Source organism: Asterias amurensis, chromosome 8, assembly GCF_032118995.1.
Source record: "Asterias amurensis chromosome 8, ASM3211899v1".
NCBI lineage: Eukaryota > Metazoa > Echinodermata > Asteroidea > Forcipulatida > Asteriidae > Asterias > Asterias amurensis.
This window is the reverse complement of record NC_092655.1, coordinates 1900939-1924052: the sequence shown is the minus strand read 5'-3', so window position 1 is coordinate 1924052 and position 23114 is coordinate 1900939. Positions and strand designations below refer to the sequence as shown.

General features: G+C 39.1%; 1 protein-coding gene across 1 annotated transcript in view; it reads left to right on the top strand.

Moving 5' to 3' along the window:
• The window catches only part of LOC139940615 (adhesion G protein-coupled receptor A3-like), a 42970-nt gene extending 20100 nt beyond the window's left edge, over positions 1 to 22870 (top strand). The window contains exons 9-19 of the mRNA XM_071936955.1: positions 3279 to 3481; positions 4168 to 4314; positions 9753 to 9847; positions 10502 to 10748; positions 13471 to 13651; positions 14231 to 14335; positions 15077 to 15180; positions 15663 to 15793; positions 15986 to 16272; positions 16591 to 16663; positions 16904 to 22870. Of these exons, the coding sequence (XP_071793056.1) occupies positions 3279 to 3481; positions 4168 to 4314; positions 9753 to 9847; positions 10502 to 10748; positions 13471 to 13651; positions 14231 to 14335; positions 15077 to 15180; positions 15663 to 15793; positions 15986 to 16272; positions 16591 to 16663; positions 16904 to 18506 (3176 nt within the window). The 3' untranslated portion in view covers positions 18507 to 22870. The remainder of the gene's footprint in view (positions 1 to 3278; positions 3482 to 4167; positions 4315 to 9752; positions 9848 to 10501; positions 10749 to 13470; positions 13652 to 14230; positions 14336 to 15076; positions 15181 to 15662; positions 15794 to 15985; positions 16273 to 16590; positions 16664 to 16903) is intronic.
• Positions 22871 to 23114: the final 244 nt, after the last annotated feature.

Sequence of the window (23114 nt, the reverse complement as noted above, 5' to 3'; positions counted from 1 at the left end):
CAACACCAAGTGAGAAGACTGGTCTTTGACAATTACCAAAGGTGTCCTGTGTCTTTAAAGGGTTACAGACACTTTTTGTAGACCAACTCGTTCGATCCACGGCAACGTGTTCCGTTAAGCTCAACTTATTCTCACATATCAGTTGTAGGGTGTGTTAGTTGAAAAACTGGAGGAAGGAACGGTCTACTCTTTCAAAAGACAATAAGGCAATTACCCTTTAATTACACATTAAAAAACCTTCCTTGTTAATGATACATGTATCCTTCTAATTATTTCTGATATGCTGTCATTGTTGATAAACCATTAAATGTGGAGCGAAGATTAATTGGGTCTAGAATTCCCATGAGGGTTCAGTCATTAATTTATCAGAACCGAGTCTTGCATTGATCTATTTCTGGAGTTGTCATCATTACTCCGTTCACTTAAAAATATTTGTTGTGTTTTTGAATGTCGGTAATCCACCATTAAATATTATACTATACTCTGCAGATTTCTAGATGGGATTGATTTATGTATATTTTTGTCCAACTGTCTTTACATATTTTTTGGGAATGGTCTTTCTTGGAAGCACAGTTGTATGAGATGCAATTTTTCACAGCGGAAGGAATCAAACCCACATTGTGTGGATTTGGAAGTGTCGTGGTCGAGCGGTTAAGAGTTCAAACTCTGATGTTTATGATCAGCAGAGTGTGGGTTTGAATCCCCAGCCGTGACACTTTAAGCAAGACACTTGGCCATTGCTTCGTCCTTCGGATTGGACGTAAAGCTGTTGGTCCAATGTGTTGTGTAATGCATGTAAAAGAATCCAGCAGTGCGCTTATCGAAAAAGATGCGCTTAGTACCTTTTAAACTCTTATTAGGTGCTACATAATTTGGTCTCAGAATTCATCACTGCAGTAACCTATCTATCTGAGAGTTTGTATATATACTCAGCGCCTTGAGTACCTTGTTTTGTAGATCATCGTGCGCTATATAAGACTTGATATTATATTATTATTATTATTACTATGGCCAGTCGCTGAAAGGGCGTATTCTTCAATGCTGCAGTGGCTTGATTTAGACACGTCCATTAGGCTTGTAGTCCACAGACACTTAGTTGAGACTTACATGTACTTTAGATGGCTCAAATATGATAGGAAATTATGAAACAAAGATATGAAGCCAAGATGCAAGAAGAAGAACCATTTACTTTGTACATTTTCAACTTGTTTAAACTTTTGTAGTTTGTAACAACCCGTAAGGGAGTGACTGTCAATCTATAAACAAGGAGGTTTTTAAAACAAGTCCCGACAAATTTAAGTATTTAAGGACAAGTAACTCACGTGTCAGAGAGCAGTTATATTTCTCGGTTTTTATTTCAAATACATGTACAATTTTTAATTTTTTTTTAAATGTTTGTACCTTACTTGCAATGAGACACTGGTATTCTATGAACTTTTTGCCTAGGAGGGTTATAAAAAGCGTCATGGACAAATTTTAGTTTTGAGGGCAAGGAACTTGTCAGAGAGCAGTTGTATTTCTCAGTTGTATTTTATTTGAAATACATGTACATGTAAATGTCTACAGGTGTTTAAACCATCTGTGTCATTGATACAGCGATGATCATGAAGGATTTCAAACCCAAGTGGCAATTATGTCATTTTTTTTATAAAAGGAGCACCGGTATCTGGGTCAAATTGTCCGTGTCTGTTCCACACTGATAAACACTGAGAGATAAACTCCTAACATCCCAAAAACATCTGTCAAAGGGTGGAAAGTAATTAATTTATGCTTCAAGGTGTCATTCTAGAGTTCCTTAAAAATCATAAAAATGCTACTGGAAATGCCAGTCAAATGCTGTCTGAAATTTTTCAACTTGATAATTCTGTTTCTTGAAGGATGTGCACAATATTTGTCTGAATGAAAACATGAATCTTCGAAGATTTGCACTAAACTTTTACATGGTTTAAGGATTGTCGTGGACAGAAACTTGTCTTGGAAGATTTTTGCTTGAAATAGTTCAGTTCTTTTATTCAAGATATTTTATTAGTTTTAGTTCAATAGCATTTTGATTTCTTTCGAAGTGCCATTTTCACAGTTATTATTTATTATAGTAGTGGTATTATAATTTAAAGACAAAAAAAAAATAAAACAATTTGAGAAATTTCTTTCATCGAAAAATCTGACATCTTTAAGAAAGGCCGCCACAGGATTAGAAAACATTCCAAGGAAATTGCTGCCTAGTGGTAGCTTCTATGGTTTCAGCTGTTCTGGTCATTAACTATTAACATCTGAACCTAACAAAGCTTGACAATATACCAGTGGGATTGAAACCATAGCTGCTGGGAAACTCTAGGGACTGCCATGTTATTTGGTCATATTCCTTCCTCGGCAATTCATCATTCTTTTTGGCAGTGGAGTAGCATATTACTCCATTATTATTGTTACTGATATGGTTCAAATGAGGTTTTAAAAAGGGTGTCATTTGGAAACAAAATTATGCAAGTTGGCCCCAAACAAGGCCACGCTTGGTATGGGGCTATGAGGAGGGAAATTTAAAGGTTGTATGTGGGACAGATATCCCCAAACATAGCACATCAATTACAGAGAGCCAAACTTTTGTGGCTGATGTTGGGAAGGGAAGTCCTGGAAAGTATAAAAAACAATGGTTTGATTGTAGTCTGAAAGCTTACCGATTTCATACTAGTACAATTTATTTCCCTGTGAAATATTTCCGTCTGAAATAAAGTCAATAACATGGAAATTTTTTGGGGTTGAACAAAGAATTCACTAGAGTTGGATTCAAACCAACGACCTCCGGATTAACTTGCCGGTGTCTACCAACTGAGCTACATGTATCTAGCCCTATATTGGCGGTGTCCCTATTTTGTCAATATCTTTTGTTCAACCCCTAAATCATTTCAAATTTTACCCAGTCAGTTTCCCTTGTGGTTTATATTGATACAAGTCAATTTGATCTGAAAACCCCAAAACATTACAGCTGATTTTGGTTGTTACACCTAAATTTAAGGACAATGTGTTTAAAGCTGACAGTTTGGTTTACAAAATTTTCTTCTGACTAACACAATGGATTAAGCCCAATGTAGGCCCTATATGGTTGATCACACAAAACAAGTTGGGATACACCATGTAAACCAAGCGAGGATACTGCATGTTTGACAATTACCTAAAGTATACCCTGCCTTTAATGGGTTAACAGAGAAATTCTCACACAGATCAAGTTGGCCATCCAAACAATCAACACTAATCGCTGCATTTTTATTCCCTTGATTATCCAGGTACTTTCAACTGGCCCAGGACAATCTCCGGCATCAAAGAGTCCCTCCTCTGTCCCCATGGTGCGGGTACCAGCCACATCGGTTCCTCCACTCGGGCAATGTCCATGAGGAAATGCACCCTACGGGGCACATGGGACGACCCGGATACCAGTGAGTGTGAGTACGCCAACGAGCTAACACGTCGGTTGGAGTCGGCATCATTGGTGAGTGTTAGGTTCGGGTGAGACGGCTTTGTTTGTTATCTGTGAGTCATCGCCAAGAGAAAAAAAAAAACGGGTCTAGAGTTTCGTTTGGCACCGTCGCAATGTGTGACACCTCATGTTTATTTCATACCACATTCTTGAAGCTAGTGTTATTGTGCCCTTCCCCTTGTACTTTTAGACCTCTTCTATATACAGTCGATTATCGTTAAAACAAGGACGCTGTGACTGGCCTAATTACCTCTTTATGACAGGAACGTTGTTGTAAGAGGACAGCAAAACAAAGAAACACAAAGCAGAAATGAGATTTGGGAATTCAAAATGTATATAAGCAAAACCTCTTTATTACAGTGCTCTCTATTAGGAGAGCCAACTGCTTAGAAATTTATTTTTTTAATTTTTTTTCCCCACTAGAGTTTTGATTAAGTTTTGGTGCATGGAAATAATCGCCATTCCTTGTCAAATTTGGTTGGTGATTTTGATTTTCACAAATCAATTGTGATTCAGTAACTAAACAACAATAGTAGTCTAGTCATTGTTAAATCAGCCATTAACCTGACCAGATTCGAACACACAACTTTGTGATTGCAAGTCCGGCAGTCTAACAACTTGACCATCCTATAAAATGAACTTAAGAGTTAGTTACTATAAATTCAAGTCAAACATTTATTTCTGTTTAATCTTTGTAGATGAGTTACAGCAATGCCACTGCAGCGCTGCCAATAGCCATTGAGCTGGACAACACCATCTCTAACCCTCAAGTAGTCCAAGACAAAATGGACATTGCATTCATCGCTCGGACATTGCAGAAGTTTGGCACTCTCCAAAGCAAAGAGGTGAGTTCCAGATGATGTTCTACAGCTGTAGCATAATTTATTTACTTTGATCATGTAACAATTGAACAAACTTTCAATCCTAAGTGCTCTTTTTTCCTAGTCAGTCGCTTTTTTTTAATGGCCTCTCCTATATAGACTATAGAGGGCGCTCTGGCTTATTTATTGTGCTTGTGTGTAATCTAAACATAGTGATTCTATTTATGTGCATATATGTATTCAGTTTAAATGGTGTGTCTGTGTATATTCTGTATCTACTTTAAACCATACATGTACATGTATGTTCAGGAAATTGCGAAATCAGCATATTTTGTTCTTGGCAACACTGGAAAGATTGAAAATACAAACTTTGTTAGTCTGCCCATAATTTACATATTTTTGCTTTAAATGCTTAAATTTGTTAGGTTGCTTTTCTATAAATAAAACTTGGTTCCTGATAGGCTTTAGATGCACTCGCTGATGCTTTTCATTCATCCTCCCTTGACATGTCAAAGCTTTTAGGTTTTCCCTCCTGAGGTATGGAACTGGGAACATGTGTGTGGCACTTTCAGAATTACAAACAATATCTAAATGAATAGCTTTCTCCAGAAAGAAGACGATCAGAGCATACTGATCAGAAACATCGAGTTGAAACCAACAGTTCTTTTCAGAACCAACCCAACTCATTACGAGATTATCATTACATGATGTTACCGCAAGCCTTTACTACACTATATAATATCTAGATGGTGAATAGGTTTTTGGAGCAAATGTTCTTTGGAGCACGTTCCCATTTCATTCCACTTTCCAGTTTAGAATCCTGAAACATCCTGTCAGCCTAACAGAACATTTGGCACTTCATAAATTACTATGATAATATTTCAGCCAGCACTCCTCAATGTATTGAACTGAGAACATGTATGTGGCACTTTCAGAATTAGAATTTTTTTTCTTAATGGTGAACAGATATTTGGAGCAAAATGTTCATTGGAGCATGTTCCCATTTCACTCCAGTGTAGAATTCAGAAACCTTCTTTCATCGTAACAGAACGTTTTGCGATTCATAAATTACAAGGAAGCCTATCCTCAGCTGTAATATTTCAGCCACCACTCCTCAATCAACCCAGAAAAATAAAAGAGCGTCAAGCCATCTGCTCAGCCACACTCCTGATAGAAACATTGCCCTAGCTCCACACTCCAGTAACTCACCCTAAGGGACTGTCAATACTCAGGAGTAATGGGCCATGCTTAAAGGCACTGGATACTATTGGTAATTACTCAACATAACTATTAACATAAAAACAAGCAATGGAGAGCTGTTGATAGCATAAAACATTGTGAGATACGACTCCCTCTGAAGTAACATAGTTTTTGAGAAAGAGTAATTTGAGAAAGAGTAATTAGGTAATTTCTCACTCAAATAATAAAATACTTCAGCTGTAGCCTTTTAGTGGGCATATGAAAGCAGACAAAGAATTGCAACAAGGGTGTATTTTCTTTTATTATTCTCTTGCAACTTAGATGACTAACTAAGCCAAAATGTTAACATATTATTTGTTATTCGATGCATGCTGGGATACACCAAGTGAGAATACTGGGCTTTGACAATTACCAAACGTGTCCAGTGCCTTTAAGTAGGCTGCTTTCTTCAGTGTGTGGAAAAAAGCCTAGGCCAGCCCCTTTTTCGGAGCTTGTAGGGGGTTCGCTCATGTTGCCCTTTTGGGGTCACCCCTGGGTCGTTGGGGAGCTTATTAAAGGATTTACGTCCTGAGGTGGATTGCCGCTCCCAGGATGTTTGTGTTTTGCATCAGTCACTTTAAACTTGATGTCTGGGAGCGGTGGGCTGGAGTTGCTTAGCTAGAAATTGCTTAACATTTTTCTGCTTAGCAGAAATGAGAAGGATATCAGCCACAAATCAAACACACGACAAGGTACTTAGGCTGGTAATCTTATTCTGGTAAACATAATTTTGTTGTGCTGAGCTACCTTAAAGACACTGGACACTATTGGTAATTGTCAAAGACCAGTCTTCACACTTGGTGTATCTCAACATATGCATAAAATGACAAACCTGTGAAAATTTGACCTCAATTAGCTGTTGAAGTTGCGAGATAATAATGAAAGAAAAAAACACCCTTGTCACACGAAGTTGTGTGCTTTTAAATGGTTGATTTCTAGACCTCAATTTCTAAACCTGAGGTCTTGAAATCAAATTCGTGGAAAGTAACTTCTTTCTCGAAAACTATGTCACTTCAGAGGGAGCCGTTTTGCACAATGTCTTATACTATCAACCTCTCCCCATTACTCGTCACCAAGTAAGGTTTTATGCTAATAATTATTTTGAGTAATTACCAATAGTGTCCCCTGCCTTTAAGCAGCTCTATGAAATTAGGCCCTGGTCTTCAAGTACTCGCACAGAACCCGTTTGACTGAAAGTAAGAATGTCCGTTGTACAATTTAGACCAATGCTCATAGGATTGGTATTCCCAGCATCTGTTCCTACTGAATCAGAAATAACGATTCTTGCGCATTGTCAGCTTGCATTGATTATATCCAAGTTATTTCTGAAGGTCATGGGTTGGTTGTTTTTTCTCTCTGGTCGTTTGGCCTCGTTGCATTTTTGAAGAGCTTAGTCATGACCTGTCTTGGGTCAGTCTGTAGTGGCAGGTCAACACTAATGGGTATATCAAAGTGACATGGGAGGGGAAAATTGGATAGGCGATATGGAGTATGTTGTCATCAGTGTTGTAGCCATGGTTGGTGGTGCTGGCCGGGCCTGCGCAGAAATAAAAATAATTCTCCCAGCACTCTGAGCAAAATGAACTGTGCTGCCCAGCACAGATTTCCCACAGATTGCACTTGATGGCCTTATATTTAAACATTGATAACTTTGTTAAACCTCTCGCCCTAAATTTGGTCTGAACTATTCTGAAAATCAAGTTCTATAAATAAATCACCTTAATGATATTGTACCAATTCTCCCATAATCCTGATTTCGAAAACAGTTTCACTGTGATCCGTGTGTCTGAGAAATTTTCTTTGCAATTTTCTTTTAAAAAAAAAACGTGTATAGGGACCTGACTCGGTTGTCATTGATGCAAACCCAATCCTAAATGTGCAATTTCCTATCGCCAATACAAGCAATTGACATCCGAAGTGAAGTAGTCGGTCTATAGTCGGCAGTGGTGGTATCCTGAGGGTATATACTATTATTGTATAAAGAAACCTATGTGATTATGAGCGGCAGTAGGGCTCTGTTATTGACCAACCCCCATGGGAAGGAAACAGAGAGAGAGGGAGAGAGTGTGCTCTGCTTGGCTCTGCTTAGCTGTGGACCATTTCAGGACATTGACCTTCACCATTTACCTGTACACTCAGGGATGACATGTGGTAGTCCAAGGCCTTGTGTATAAATCAGGGACGGGCTCAATTGCTTTATTGACTAGAGCTACATTGGCATTGAAAGCCGTGTGAGGCAGCCATGGTTGTGTAGCATGAAATTTTGTATAGTGTTTTGTGTAGCAGTGCTGTGTTATTTGTCTGTGCAGTGTCTTCCTTAGATTATGAACTGAGCTCGGTGGTACAAATTCAAGTTGATAGATTCATGATTGTAAAGAGAAATGTACAGAGTTTGCAAACAGAAAGGATGCAGCGTTCACACAAATGCACAATGATTTCATCTGCAATTTATATTTGTGATTTCTTTGATAAAGGCCAAGGAAAAAGCCCACTAATAAAAAATAAAACAAATTGTTTCCACGAATAATAAAAGTTATACTAATTCAGTTTGTGGTTCTTACATAGAGCACATGTATCCACAGTAGCTTGATCAAGGGGCAGTATAACATTATTATTTTAAGAGGGTATTTTTTTAATATTTAAAAATATGGTATTTTGTAAATTAAAATGCCAAATATATCTTATGTTTTATTGTGGCAATTTCTTTGACTGTTAAATAACATCAAAAAGGGTTTAGCCTTGAAAGACACACTGCCTCATATAGTCTTGGTGCAAGACGCTTCTCGTTTTCCTTTCATTCACAGCGCCGCCAACTCACCAACAGTATTGACTCACCTGACTTAGCCCACGAAGTCAGGTGAGTTGGCCGCGCTGTGTGAGAAAGGAAAACAAGAAATGTCTTGCACCAAGACTAACTGCCTCTATGAGCAAGGAACAGATTCTTTCCATTAATCAATCCAGGAATCCTGTAGTTGATGACCTGTCATCCACTCAAGCCATAATGAGCAGCATCTGCACTTCCCTTCACCCTCAGCTTCCCCCATCCACCATCATCAATAATGACCTGATACAGGGTCATGTTACCATACAGGGTAACTTGCACTGTACCCAATAGTCACCAACACACCAGATGGTTCACATGTAGTTGGGCTCCAGATACTGACTGTCATAGTCAAAGCAATGATGCAAGAGGTTGGGCCCAATTACCAGCTCTACCATGGGTGCCCATATGTTTGGGGTTTGTTTTTATGGTTAATATGGCAGTTGACGTATCCCATAAGAGTCTTTTACAGATGTTTTCATGGTAAATGTTCCACCACCCTCCTCTCACTTGGTTCCTTCCAGCAAGGTGTTGGAGCGTGACACCGGGCTTTCTGCAAGTTCTCTTTTCTACAGCCTTGTAGTACATCTTCATGTAGCTAGGGAAGGGTAGTCCAACAGCTTCTCCCCACATGCTGCATCTCTTTGGGGATTCTTTTCTTGTCTGTTTCCCTCCATCTTACAATCCAGACTGTTTCAAGAAATATGATGCCTTTGCTTTTACTGCCTTGTCCTGTTTAACCTTGTCCATGACTTGCTTACACTACAGAGAATTTGCATAAGTAAATAACTTATCAGAAGTGATGATTGCACCGAATTAAAGACTATTTATTATCTATACTTGTAAATCTTTAATCTTGATCCTCATGTAATTATTACATCCAAAACTTAAACATTACTCAAATTCATGTTTCCCTTTTCAAATGTGCAAATTTTAGATGGTTCCATATTCAAATTGTGATGTATAATTGACTAGGATTAGAAATGACAAAGTGCAAGAAATAAATATTATATGAAATGTTGGGCGTCGTTATTGAAACACATCACTATCCTCTGCGGATTGAGTGCATCTTGAGGGATAACAAATCTCCAGAAACAGATAGAAAGAACAAGAAATGACACAGCACTGTGTATTCACCCTCTGGGCAAAACTAACCCAGAATGGAATTTAATTTCTCTCATTTTCCTCGTCTCTGTCCCGATAACACACACTCAAGAAAATCTCCAGAATGTTGTTTATACACCCAAATGTCGAGGTGATGAATAGATTTCAGGACTGAACTACACTCTCCAAACAGCTGTGCATGTGCACACGCTTCAGAGTAAATCATATCACACAAACAACAACATGACCTCCATCTGTTTTTGCATGTGTTTGATTTTTTGTCTTTCTTTCCGCGCAGTTGGGGAGAGTGATGATCGACATTGCGAGCAATCTGATGGAAGTGCACCCAGAGGTCTTGAGGCAGAGTGAATCTTATGAGCGATCATGCAGCCAGTAAGTGAACAGACTCATTAACATATTACTGCATATATGGGTCAAATATGGGGTGTGGACCCAAAGGGGTTATAGGTCAAGCAGGGTCAAAGGTCAACAAACTTTGGAGTCTTGTTAGGGCATCAATAATACTGCTGACAAAACACATCCACCATATGCTTAAGAACATAACAGCAGTTTTATCATTTAAGTAAATATATTGGCCTACCCTGGTAAAAAAGAGTAGGCCTATACTTACTCTGCAAAACAAACAGATAAATTTCTCTTAGTGGTGTTCAAATCAAGTTTAACAGTTAAGTATATATATTTTGGGGGGGTTCTGGTCGTGTACAAAGAATTCTGGTCAAGTAAAACTTCTTTATTTTCACAAAAATTTAAACCCTGGGTACTACGGAGAGTGGTTTGCATGACCACCATGTGGAAGTCCCTTTTGAGTAGTGTTGGATCTGAAAAGAACCAATTAACAACCGGTACTTTTTAGAACCAACATCACTTAAAAGAGATTATTTTCAGAGCCAACACAACTCAAAAGAGATTTTCACAATGTGTCCTACCGTAAACTCACTTAGTTACACCTACACCATTCAAAGTATCAAATCCTACCCTGGATACTAAACACTAAAATATATATTTTAAATTGTCCATCATCTAAAGGATTGTACAAACCCTGGAGAAGCTTGCTGAAGAGGTCCTACGTACCCGGGGCCAGGTGTTTAACCACAAGGCAACCAACATAGCCATGGATGTCTTCAATTTTGACACTGAGACGTTCACCGGCATGGCCTGCGCCTCGCTGGCGGGCAGCACGGACCAGGCACAGGGGGAGGTCGAGATACAAGATTTCAAGTGCTTCATGGGCAATACTAACTCAACAACAGCCAAGCTCAAGCAAGAGAAATCGGTAAGGGGTCATTTTGCCAGGGGGCTTTGATCTGAACAAGTTGTTCGATGGACCTGGCGGTAAACCTACAATTTTAATTTTTGGTTATGAAAACCCTGAAGGTACTTTTTGTGGTCAAATACCAATGTGACATTGTATCAAATTTATATTGGAAACCCTTTTTTGGGGGTCGCTGCCATTTTGTAAAGAAAATTCAAAAATGAATGTTTAATTTTGAGATTCATTTAAAAAAGGCGATGGAGCGTTGGACAAGGTTGCCAGTCTGATGAGGCTCCTATCTTAGGAGCAAAAAGTAACTAAAATAATAAGTTGCTATTTATTTGGATTTGAAAAGAAAAATAACTTCACAAAATCCAGAGAAACTTTTAAGTTCATAATGATAATAAAAATGTTTATTTTTACTAAATAAGGCGTTGCCTCATCATAGCTGGGTAACTAGGACAATGACAGTACATGAAATTTAACTAGCAAGATAACATTACAAGTACATGTACATACACATAGTATGCTTGACACGCTGGTTGAGACGTGAGGGGATTGCAGTCTGTTTTCCACTCATCGTGAATGGGGAAGCAAATTATCTAAGGGGAGATAAGCTGGCCTCTTTTTTATCTACGATCATGTACAAGCATGCAGTAGGGAATACCACCCACGATTGCCTGTGGTCAAAATCATTCTCATTAGTGTCCCCTCGTTATGTTTTATTTTTATAAATAGCTTTGTTTTTCACCGAGATCGTCAGCCTCATCGTCTGCTACACCCAGTGGGTGGAATTTGGGAATTGGTTGTCAAAGTGTTAAAAGATTCATGTAGAAAGGAGAAAATAAAATTAACTGTTGCAATCTGCTTACCAACCAAAAGAACCTATGGTAACGTAGTTAACTGGCTGCGATTGGACCCTCAGAGTCTTTCTCAAATGCTAAAAGATAGAAATGAGGATGGGTAGGGGGATCTGGGGACTGACATGATGTGCAAAATTGTTTTACATCCCGATGTGAGTCTCCCGTGAGTGCATCTTGTTTTTCACTTGCTCATTATCCCAGCTGTTCTGCCTGGGTACACGTCCAAATCATCTGCCATTACTGCCATAATCAATAAGCGGCTGATGCCCATTAGTCCAATGACCATATGTGTGACCTTATGAGAGATTAGGCATGCTTCTTTGGTATGTTGGTTAGTAGTGCTAGTTGAGGCTCGTTGTCATCAGAAGTGCAGATGCTGTACTCTAGTTCTAAGGAATGAGAAATGTCAGGCTTTAAACTGAAAAAAATCAAAATAAAAAATCAATGGTCTGACGTTTCGACCCCAGCAGAGTCTTTTTGGCATTCAAGAAAGACTCTGCCAGGGTCTAAAACTACCTGGTAAAATAAGTCATGCTCTTTGATTAAAGGCAGAGCTTTTGGTTTGAAATATAAGACCCATTTATTTACATAATGCAATGGAAAAAGGAAAACCATTTAATCTTGAGGCATATTTGTGTGGATCTTAATATTCTACTGTTAAACTGTATCCATTTCATAACGAACGCTCTTCATGTGCTTTTATAGCCCAAATCGCCCAATCCAAGGTAAGGTGTATGTATGCCATCCCTTTAAGAGCAGATGCTTTCATCAACCATGTCCTAAATAAGATTTATATTGATTTTTGAAGTAAAGATGCAGTGCAACATATCTTTAATGTCAGCATTGTTCTGGTCCAAAAAAATACACGATGCGTCACAAATTGAACAATGCTCTGCCCCAGCCGGTCTTTGCTCATTCAGGTCTTGGTGGACCCAGAGTCTCAAATTTGTGGAAGACTGTAATAGAATTAAGCGTCTGGAAAAAGATCAGCAATCCCATATTGAGCCAATGAGTCATAGGGATGGTACTGGATTACCACGCAATAAGGCCGCTAGTGGTAAGGCCGGGAATGCCCCTACGCTTCAAGGCAAGCAGTGCTGAATTTGTCATCAATTTTGAATTAAGCTCATTTAGCGGCAAGAATGTATTAATTTCGAAGAAATTTAATCCAATTTTGTTTTAGAGGTTGGATGGTGTAATGTGAAGTCCTCATACGGCAGAAGCTCTTCAAGGAGCTTTTTTTGTCCGAAGGGCATAAATTTAGGGCTGATATGCAAAAATTGCCATAGTGATAAATACACTGTCTTAAATTTAATTATTTTTTAGAGTGGACCTCAAACTGAATGGTGATTGTAATCAATTTAGTGTCAAGTTGTTGGTTTTACCCTAGAAATGGAAACTTTGTGCTTTTTTTAAGTTCTGCAAAAGAACACCACAAAAAGTTCCATATTTTTGTTAAATATTTCACTTCTCTGGCTGCAGCCTTTGCAAAGTGACACCGAACCCTCAGAAATCTGAGAAATGACTCATGCATGAATCGTTTCCCAGATTCAAATGTTTTGGTTTGGGAAAAAAAAAGAAGATCTAAACCATATTACTTTGAAGAGAATCTTTTCTCAAAACAGTTCATACTATTAACAACTGCAGTGCTTCTCACCAAGTAAGTTTGTATGGTGATTTTATTTTGAGAGCTTATCAATCTATGGAAGCCTGGGTGACTATGCGACTAGTGTCGAAGTTGCCACTGTTTAAAGCGCGATTAATTAAGTAGTAAATTTCACTAGTTGCCCCGGCCTTCTATGACCTTACTTTTACGAATTATTTAGAGAATTTGTTGTTATTTGATTTAATAATAAAAATGATTTGTTTACAATCCCCAGATCCAAGCTTCTATTCAGCTCCCTGGAGCAGTGGTCACGAAGATGAAGTTACCTTATTTCAAGCTTCAGTTCTTTGTCTACAAGAACAGCCGACTGTTTCCTAGCCTCATCAACTCCTCTATGACTGCAGAGGACCGGGGAAGGAGACAGGTTACCAGCCAGGTCATCTCAAGCAAGATCGGTCAGTCAATTTTCACAGTTGTACAGAGAAATAAACTTCCTGCGAATGCAATACAAATTTTGATGTCACATCTTTGTGTGCAGCGAATGTTTCGCATGAGTTGAAGACAAGTCAACTGATGCAAATTATTTGTTAGATTAATTAGATGTCAAAATTCACATTGCATTTGCATTTGCAGTAAGTTTGAACCGGGCTTTAGAATGGGGGGGAATCGCTTAAAGCATAATTTAGCAGTATACCTGTCTCATATTTTACATGTGTCATCGTTTTAGGGTTGGTACCATTATTCTGGTATGCAAAATATTGTTGTGCTTAGCTACTTTGTGTCGTGGGCCAATTTCATTAAGCCTGTAAGCACAACAACTTGCTAAGCACAGCAAAGTATTGCTGAATAGAAACAGATTACATTTTTACCAGCATATTAATTTGACATTGTTGTGACATGTGCCCCACTAGGTTGTTTTGTTTTTAGCAAAAGAATTTGTCAAGCAGCATTTTCTGCTTAACAGCTTTATGAAGTTGGGTACTTCATTTTAGAACCATTTATTTCATCATGTATTATATTTGTTTATTTGACAGCTGGATTCAGCGTAAGGAACCTGAGCAGCCCTATTGTGTTGAACTTCAGGACAACAAGCCAAGGTCATGACCCCGTCCCAGGGTTCTGGGACTTCAATGCAATGTGTACGTAAAAATTGCCAGTAGCAGATTATTTCATTAACTCTTATCATAGCAATTCAATTCAACTCAATTCAATTAAACAAACTGTATTTACATTTAACATGCAATTTCGTTAGTTGGCCAGCTCCATATAATAATAAAAATAATAATGGAGCCTTATATAGCGCCAGTATCCGCCACAAAAAGGCGCTCATGGCTCTCGCTCATGATACAAAATAAACAGTTCAAAAGAAAGGAACAGAAAAAGTTTGTAGAGAGTCGCTGGTCATTGTTTAACTGCAAAGAGGTGGGTTTTGAGGGCAGTTTTGATAGAAGATGTTGTATTTGCAGTCCTGATGTGGTAGGGAAGACTATTTCACACCTTCCCCGCAGTAACCAAGAAAGAACGTGCTCCCCATGTGTACAGTTAAGGCTAGAAATGGACAATATACGATTATTTAAAATAAGGGCTCACCTGTAACACTAGCACAGCGTACATTGTTTAGTAAAAACTGCTTCTCAACTTGCCCTGTGGGCTACAAACATTGGTGACTTTATTTGATTGCACCTTCCCCCCTCTCCTTACCATAGGCAACATTAGTTCACCAATATACCCACAAAAACACTCAAGCCTTAAAAGAACACACAACAACACCAATTTGTTATAAAGCTGTTGTTTTGTCCATGTTCCCCTCTATAGTCGTGTTGTATGTCTCGCTCACAATTGATTTATGAATAATTACATTGTTTTATGACTTCTCATAGATTCCAAGGGCGCCTGGAAAAGTGATGGCTGTAATATCGTACGACAGACGACAAATGCGACTGTTGTCCACTGTAACCATCTGACTAACTTTGCACTCCTTAAGGTAAGAGCAAGTCTTTTTTAAACATAATGAAGACAATAACGAGGGTCTCCAATGTCAGAATGGCAGAAATGTTCCTGTGCGATCAGATAAATTTTTCAGCGCATGCTGATGGAACGTTCTGTTGAACTACTGGAAAGTTCCATTGGAATGTTCAAAATACTGATGCATGTGCATTCACTCATGTAGGATTCCTGCTGTACTTTTGCACAATGATGTAGTGCAGCAGAATGCTCTTGCGGACCAATTGATTGCGGGTTTGTGCCCTTGGGAATGTTCTTGTGCGCTTAGCCTGCCAGATTTTGAGATGCCCCCAAAGAGAAAGAAGAGTTCACCCAATTTTCCCTATCTACTCTGAGGTGTATGTTGTAGACAAATAACCTATTCTTGTTAGAAAAATTCATATACAAGTAGAAATTGTCACATGGTGTAACCACAAACCAAATAAATATTATTTCTAATTCAAATTTGTTTTGAATACATAGGACGTGTCTGTGACAGAGGGCCAGTTGACCTACCATAGCGTTGATTTATTGCATCCTGCCATCTACGTAGGGAGCCTTATCTTTGTGGTGTTCATCTTCATGACCATGGTCAGCTACATCTGCTTCAATAGGTAAGACCTGGCAGCCATGTTGGCTGATGCATTGTGGTACCCACTGAAAAGGGTACTATATGGTGCACCCTCACTCACATTGTAATAATTATTATTATTATTATTATTATTATTATTATTATTATTATTATTATTATTGATACCTCACAATGCATTGCCAAAAATCCCATCTACTATTATTATTATTCACAGTAATATTCGCCTGAAGCGTAAATGTCGCCACGCCCTGATGAACATGTGCTTTGGTTTCTTGAACCTGGTCATGTTCTTCGCTGGCGGGATCAACCGCACCGAGCCGCAGATCCTGTGCCGCATTGTTGGCATCGGGATCCACTACTTCAGCATTTGCTGCTTGCTGTGGATGGGGATCAACGTAAGGAACTTATATAAGGGTATGAGCAGGAAGGAACGCAGCTTGCCACCGGGGGAGCCCATTCCACCACCTCGACCAATCCTGAGGTTCTACTTTGTTGGATGGGGTAAGAGATCTGAGCCTGGTCATGTTGTTTGTGTATCTTCTCTTTGTTTGTTTGTTTGTTTGTTTGCTTATGGGTTTTTTATGTTTGTTATGGGTGTTTGTGTACTTGTTGGTGTGCAACAGTTGGTTTTATGTGGGTGTCAGTTCACTTTTTTTATTGATTTATTGTGTAACTGTAATTTACACCTTATTCATATTTTATTTTTATTACATAGTTTTATCTGTTGGATATCACAGTTATAAATAAATAAAACAAAAATGTTTTTTATTTTGCTATCCTCCCTAAATCGATCATATTTGTTTCCTTTCTGAACTGCAGGTATTCCGATGATTGTTGTTGGCATCACAGCAGCAGCAGCTGCAAATATCGGTAACTATGGAGGAGAAGAAATGTAAGAAAACCTTCAAATTCAGTTTAGCTTGAAACAGGGATCGTTGTTTATTCTTGATCAGAGTAATTAAGTATTATTTTTATTGAAGTGAAAGAAAACAAAATCATACCATTTAAAGAGTAATCCTATTTTATATTGAAAATAACCCCACACTCAGAAAAAGTAAAGACCCGACAGTTTAAATGAGTAGATTTTATGTTTTCCTCTGTAATTTGAAGTCATTTCTCCATTTTGTTGCAGCTGTTGGATGAACTTTGACATCAGCCTAGCAGCATGCTTCGGTGTCGCTGGCTTCTTTGTCTTCGTCACATGCATCATGTTCATCGCCATCATCATCCGCATAGGCTGCTCTAACGCCAAGGAATCCAAAGCTAGCAGACCAGCACCAGGGGACCCTGACCAGCAGCTCAATGTAGACAGCGAGTCTGTGGTCACCCATCGGACAGGGCTGTCTAACGTCTCAAGCATCCTGGACGGGGAGTACACCTACTGCAAGCAGCTCAAGGCGGCCGTAGTGCTGCTGTTTGGCTTCCTGGCGACGTGGACCCTGGCAGCCATGGCCATCACTCAGAAGGGACTCTTGGCGATGCTCTTCAGTTACCTCTACGGTTGCGCCGTCGCAGCGCTGGGATTATTCATCTTTGTGTACAACTGCATCATGAGATGCGACGTGATGTACAATTGGAGGCGGACATGTGGCTGTAGCAAAACGCGGAATGCATATGCTGTGGCGCTGTCGGGCTCCCAGGCTGGCTCCCAAGCTGGTTCCCAGGCCATGACCCCTGGAAATGGCCATGTGGTACAGCGCTGCCAATCAGCAAGCAGTGTGGATTCCAATGCGACCAATCGCTCTGCCAACACAAACCAATCCAATCACTCATTGAAGTCTGGCTCACGTAAGACCTCGAAGTGTAACTACGTTCCGTCGCACACGAACACCGGAACAGATGCCTCGATCGATAGCAGTACTCAGGACACCGTCAGCAGACCACACATGTACGAGAAAGCCCGCGGGAACGGATATGCCCATCGGTATCACCACAAGGGCAGGAATAGGCCCAAGGGATATAAGCACTCCAGGTACTCTCAACTGACCAGAGATACCTCTGATGCGGGTGCTACACCGGACATGAGCAGTGTTGTACCAGCCAGTGGTTATGCAGACAGCGTGTCGAGTGGTTCAGTCATGGCTCGCTTGCCAGCTGCAGGGCTGAGCAGCGCGCAGGATAGGAGCTTTGTTGGACTCCCACCCCAGGCCGTCAGCATGCACAGTATGCGTAGCGGCTCCAGTGTCACTCAGCCTCCGAGGCCGCAGTGGTCTGCTGTGAATGCAGCTTCCTTGCACAACTCACATCCTAAGAGTATGCCGCAGGTGTCAGCCACGCACAGCAGTAACAGCAACGGCAGCATCAGCAAGAATCCCCTGGATGCCCATCGCCAAGCCATCCCCCAAACAGCCTCTCTGGACCGCCAGGAAGGTAACGCGTTCAGGCGCCGCTCTTCGCGCGAAGACACTAAACCAAACTCTTCAAAGAGCAAGAACTCTAAACAGAGCAAAGCCAGTTCCAAGGACAGAGCCACCCCCAAGGAAGACACCTCTCACAGGAGGGAGGAAGTGCCTTTACTTGAAAAGCATCCCTCTCTGTCGAGCCCTCCTGCATATGATGAGGTAGTGCACCAACCACCGGAGAGTAGTGCTGCAGATGTTCCTCCCCCTGAACCAGAACCTAGAGACAGCGGTGAAGGGTCTGACTTGGATGGAGCTGCGGTAGAGATGGACTCTCTGAGCCAAGCTGGCCATAGTGACCAGGAAGGATCAGATAAACGGGAGACTAGTGTATAGCAGGAAGTAGAGACATAGCGAGAAACAGGCATTAAAGACAAGTGAAGATGCATACTTTAATACAAAATCTTACAGGCCTGACCTCTATGAGGGAAAATCTGCACAAGGGGCATCAAGGCGTGGAGACGATTGCCTCTGTGAAGTATCAGGCCTGCATATACTCCTACCGTATGCTGTATTTAGAATTTAGATATTTCTGCAATCACTACCTTGCTTCAATCATCATTGTACTGATTATCACCATTCTTATCTGATTATCATTATTATTTACAGCCATTCATCATATGTTGGTGTCTGGCAAAAAACTCAAAGCTTGTTTTTGTCATTGCACAGTTTTGATTGTCGATATTTTACACGCTCAGACTGGTATTAGTAGATGAAGCGTGTACTGCAGTACTATTCAGTGACTGTCACACAAGTGGCAATTCTCCAAATGGCCAAACGTATTCATGCTGGTCAGATGTTCAGGCATTTTAAAGCTACGAAGCTGACTCAAAATTGTGTTTAATTCAACCTAAATTTCCTTGTGATTCCAATGACAAAGTTTACATTTTTAACGAAAGGCTCTGGCTTTTCAATACAACTGGAAGGCAAGTCTAGATCAGGCCTGGAATTTCGTCTTTGAGAGGGCAAAGAGGCCATTTTCATTTTGCAAAAGGCACAGAGGCTGGACCTGCGACCTGTTTTTAAAATATTGCTAAGATTACCTTAAGCGTGAATCTATCTTAATTGCTAAGCAAAGTGGGATGCCACAATGCAAGTCACATTGGTAATGCTGACAACTCATCTTAAAGGAACACTTGCCTTGGATCGGACGAGTTGGTCCATAAAAAACCTTTGAAACCATTTGTTATGAAATGCATATGGTTAGAAAGATGTTTTAAAAGTAGAATATAGGCCTAATGATCCGCACAAGTATCACTCAATTGCACGGTTTTCTTTTTATGTCGCGATCTATCACGATCGACCATGGTTGACCATGTTATTGGACGAGGTAAAAAAAACACACACGCAATTTCGAGGTATATTTGTGTAGATCATTGTATTCTACTTTTACAACATCTTTCTAACCATATGCATTTTATAACAAATGGTTAAAAAACGCTGTTCAAAGACGAACTCGACCGATCCAAGGCAACGTGTTCCTTTAAGATAAATCTTAGTGCTTAGTGAAATCAAGCCTTTGTGTATAGCAAAACAGAGGTTCATGGCCTCTGTGCAAATTCCATACCTGGCAAGTTATTTCAAAGCTTGACAAATTTCCCACAAGCTTCTGATCATTTTCAGAGCCAAACTTTATAAGATGGACATATTTTATGATTGAATTAAAACTTGCCTCCAGAATGGGTCCTTGATTCTCAGTTGTTTGTCTCCAAGGTTCTTGGGACCAATTTATAAACAATGTGGAGATTGCCAAAGTCCAACAAAACAAAACAATACGAAATATTTGGTGTTTCCATACTATAAGAACTCACACCGGTTTACTCACACACATTCATACTGAAATGATTTTTGTAATGGTTTTTAGTATATCCTTCTCTTTGTTGAGATCACTTTTTTATTTAAAGGGTACTTAAGATCTTCAATAGTGTACCAACTGTTTTATTTTGTAAAAAGTTTTTATAAGTTAAACCTAACTCTGTTCGTCAATTTCAAACAGAAACTACACAGCACTAGCACTGACCCTCTCAGTTGGACAATGTAAATAGCCATTTTAATTCTGATGATAACAAAGATTGTACACTATATTGTATGTAAAGATGTATGTTTTAAAGTTGTTGAACGCCAGTTCTGTTTTTATATCTGCATAGTTTAAAGCCTTATATGTACATGTATTCAGTTAGATCAGGTACTTGCGTCTCGTATTCTTTCAGTTAAAAGCAAAACAATTTAGAACAAAATTTACGAAGAAAAGCTTCCAGAGTTTTGCAAGAATTAAAGGGAAGGTACATGTTTGGTAATCGTCAAAGACAAGTCTTCTCACTTGGTGTATCCCAACAAAGGCATAAAATAACAAGCCTGTGAAAATTTGAGCTAAATTGGTCATCGAAGTTGTGAGAAAATGATGAGAGAGAAAACACACTTTTTGGACGAATTTGTGTGCTTTCAGATAGGATTAAAAGGCTTCTAACTTCTTTTATTATTTTAGTAAGAAATTACCTCTTTCTCAAAATCTATGCTACTTCAGAGGTAGCTGTTTCTCACACAATGTTTTATACTATCAACAGCTCTACAATGCTCGTGACCGAGTCAGTTTTTAAGTTAATATTTGTTTTGAGTAATTACTCGACGTGTACCTTCCCTTTAAGTAAAAGGCTGGGCCCAATTTCATAGCGCTGTTGAAATGCTGCAGTAACCATTGGAATCTACATGCACACACCAACTGACTGTTTAAAAAAGTTGGGTGTAAAACAGTGCGTTATTTGGTGTGGGAAAATTTGTGCTTTTGCGCATGCTTAAATCATGTAAGTAAACACTCTACACATCAGCTAGCATGGAAATTTGATGCTAACTCTTTTAAGCAGAGAATGGTGACACTACAATGAGTGCAGTATTCCGTGGTATGCAGAGCCTTGACATTGTGGCCCCAAAATACAGTTTTTAAGTTTGTTAATGTTATGTTGAGGTTGTTAAAAACAAGGATACACATTATGTCCTTATACTTTTAATAATGTATTTACCAAATGTTAAAACTTGTTTCTATTTTTTCAGTTACTCCAGAACGAAAAAACCTAACATTTACTCCTTTTTCTATTTGAAACAGTTTAAAACAGCTTGAAAAGTACTTTTTCTTATATTTATTATCTTCAAATATTTTCTAAGGGACACCAAGTTTTGAAAGAGCTATGAGCAAATTGAAGTATTTTAAAATGATCTAGAGACTTTGTTAGTCTTGTGCGCATCAAAAATAAGAAAACAACTCGAATGAAGACTATATTTTTCTATAAAATCAATTCTTCTTTTTTAAATATTCTTGGAAATTGCAAACACCACATAGCAAGTTGTTATCAATTCAATTTCAACTTCCACATAGTCAAACACATCGTTTGAATTATCATCAAATCAAAGTTAAAAAAACTTGGGACAATGATGTTATTTTATTTTTAGAAACCCCAATTGCAAATCATGCCCCAATTTGTGCGACAACTACATAGGCTTAATGATAACTTGAACATTAGTTGGGCAAAATTCTTAATTGTTCACAAGTACCTGGATCTGCCTCTCAGATTGTTCATGTTTGTTTTTAAAATTTACTTTACTGACCTGACCAATATTATGGTATAATATTTTATAGACAGAAACTAGGTTAAGTAGAGACAGAATCATGCACAAGTAAAATTCAATTTGGTTGGCACCAACTTGGCCGTGGAAGGTTTGAATACACACAAAATTTGCACAGTCTTTTGCAATTTAGATATTTGAAAGTTCTTATTACAATTTTACAAATGTATTCATTGAGAACTGTTTGGAGGTATTCACTTTTTACTACTGAACAACTACGCAAGAGCTTTCCCTTGATTACAGGTCACTTTTTGTTTCCTGAAAAATTCATATTAAAGAAATTGAGTGCTGAACTTATCCAATATGGCACCAAAATTAAATATTCATAAATAATTCACAAACACATGTTCAGAATGAGCCCAACCTCGGTGAGCTGCTAATACAGGACAAAAAGTAGCTAAGCACAACAAAATTATGCTTAGCAGAATAGGGTTGCCAGCTGAACTAATGTAGTATATGTGACTGGTATCCTTCTTGTAAGCAATATATTGGGTGCAGTCGTTTAGCTTCCCTGGGTCAACCCCGGTAAGTGGCGTTTTCTCCCCAGGACGAATGTGGGTAATTATCTGCACACATTCGTCCTGGAAAAAAAACACACCACACACCGTGGTCGACCCAGGGAAGCTAAACGAACGCACCCTTTATGCGCAAGCAGCTTTATGGAAATGGACTCAGGTCTTACGAATTTTTGCACTCAAATGAAACACCCTGATGATTCAACATAGACCCCTTGCATTGTGACCCATCAAACTGAAACAGCGCCCTCGCTTGGTCAAAGGAAGGTCTTTCATTGGTATTCACACGCACACAATTCATTGTTTAAATTCACTGGATGCTGCCTATGTAGGGGTCTATACATAAATGCAATGATCCAAATAATTATGTTTTCAAAGTTTGTTAAAGTTGTTAACTGCCAAATGTAAATTCTAAGGAGTACAAAGTTGTGCGTAACTTTTAGAAGAGTTTTGTTTTTGGTTTAGATGAATTTAGTGTAATGTATCATGTACATTGTTGCGCTCTGAAAATGCCAACTACATGCAGTATGGCGTTTTTTTGTAATAAAATAAATGACCAGCTTTTAAAAGCACTAAACGAATGTCTGAAAGTTGTTCGACTACCTCCTAAACTTAACAATCCTTGTCGAGCTTAGGGATGTATTGAAAACTCCATTGGTTTGTTTGTTCGTTTAGATGATCTTCCCATCAAGGGAACTCGGCAAACTCTCACAAGGGGATATAAACACCAAGCTGGCAACAGCCAATCTCTGACTCCTGATAGTGACTGATTTGCATACATGCTTTTTAAAATTGTTCAAGTCGCTTGTGG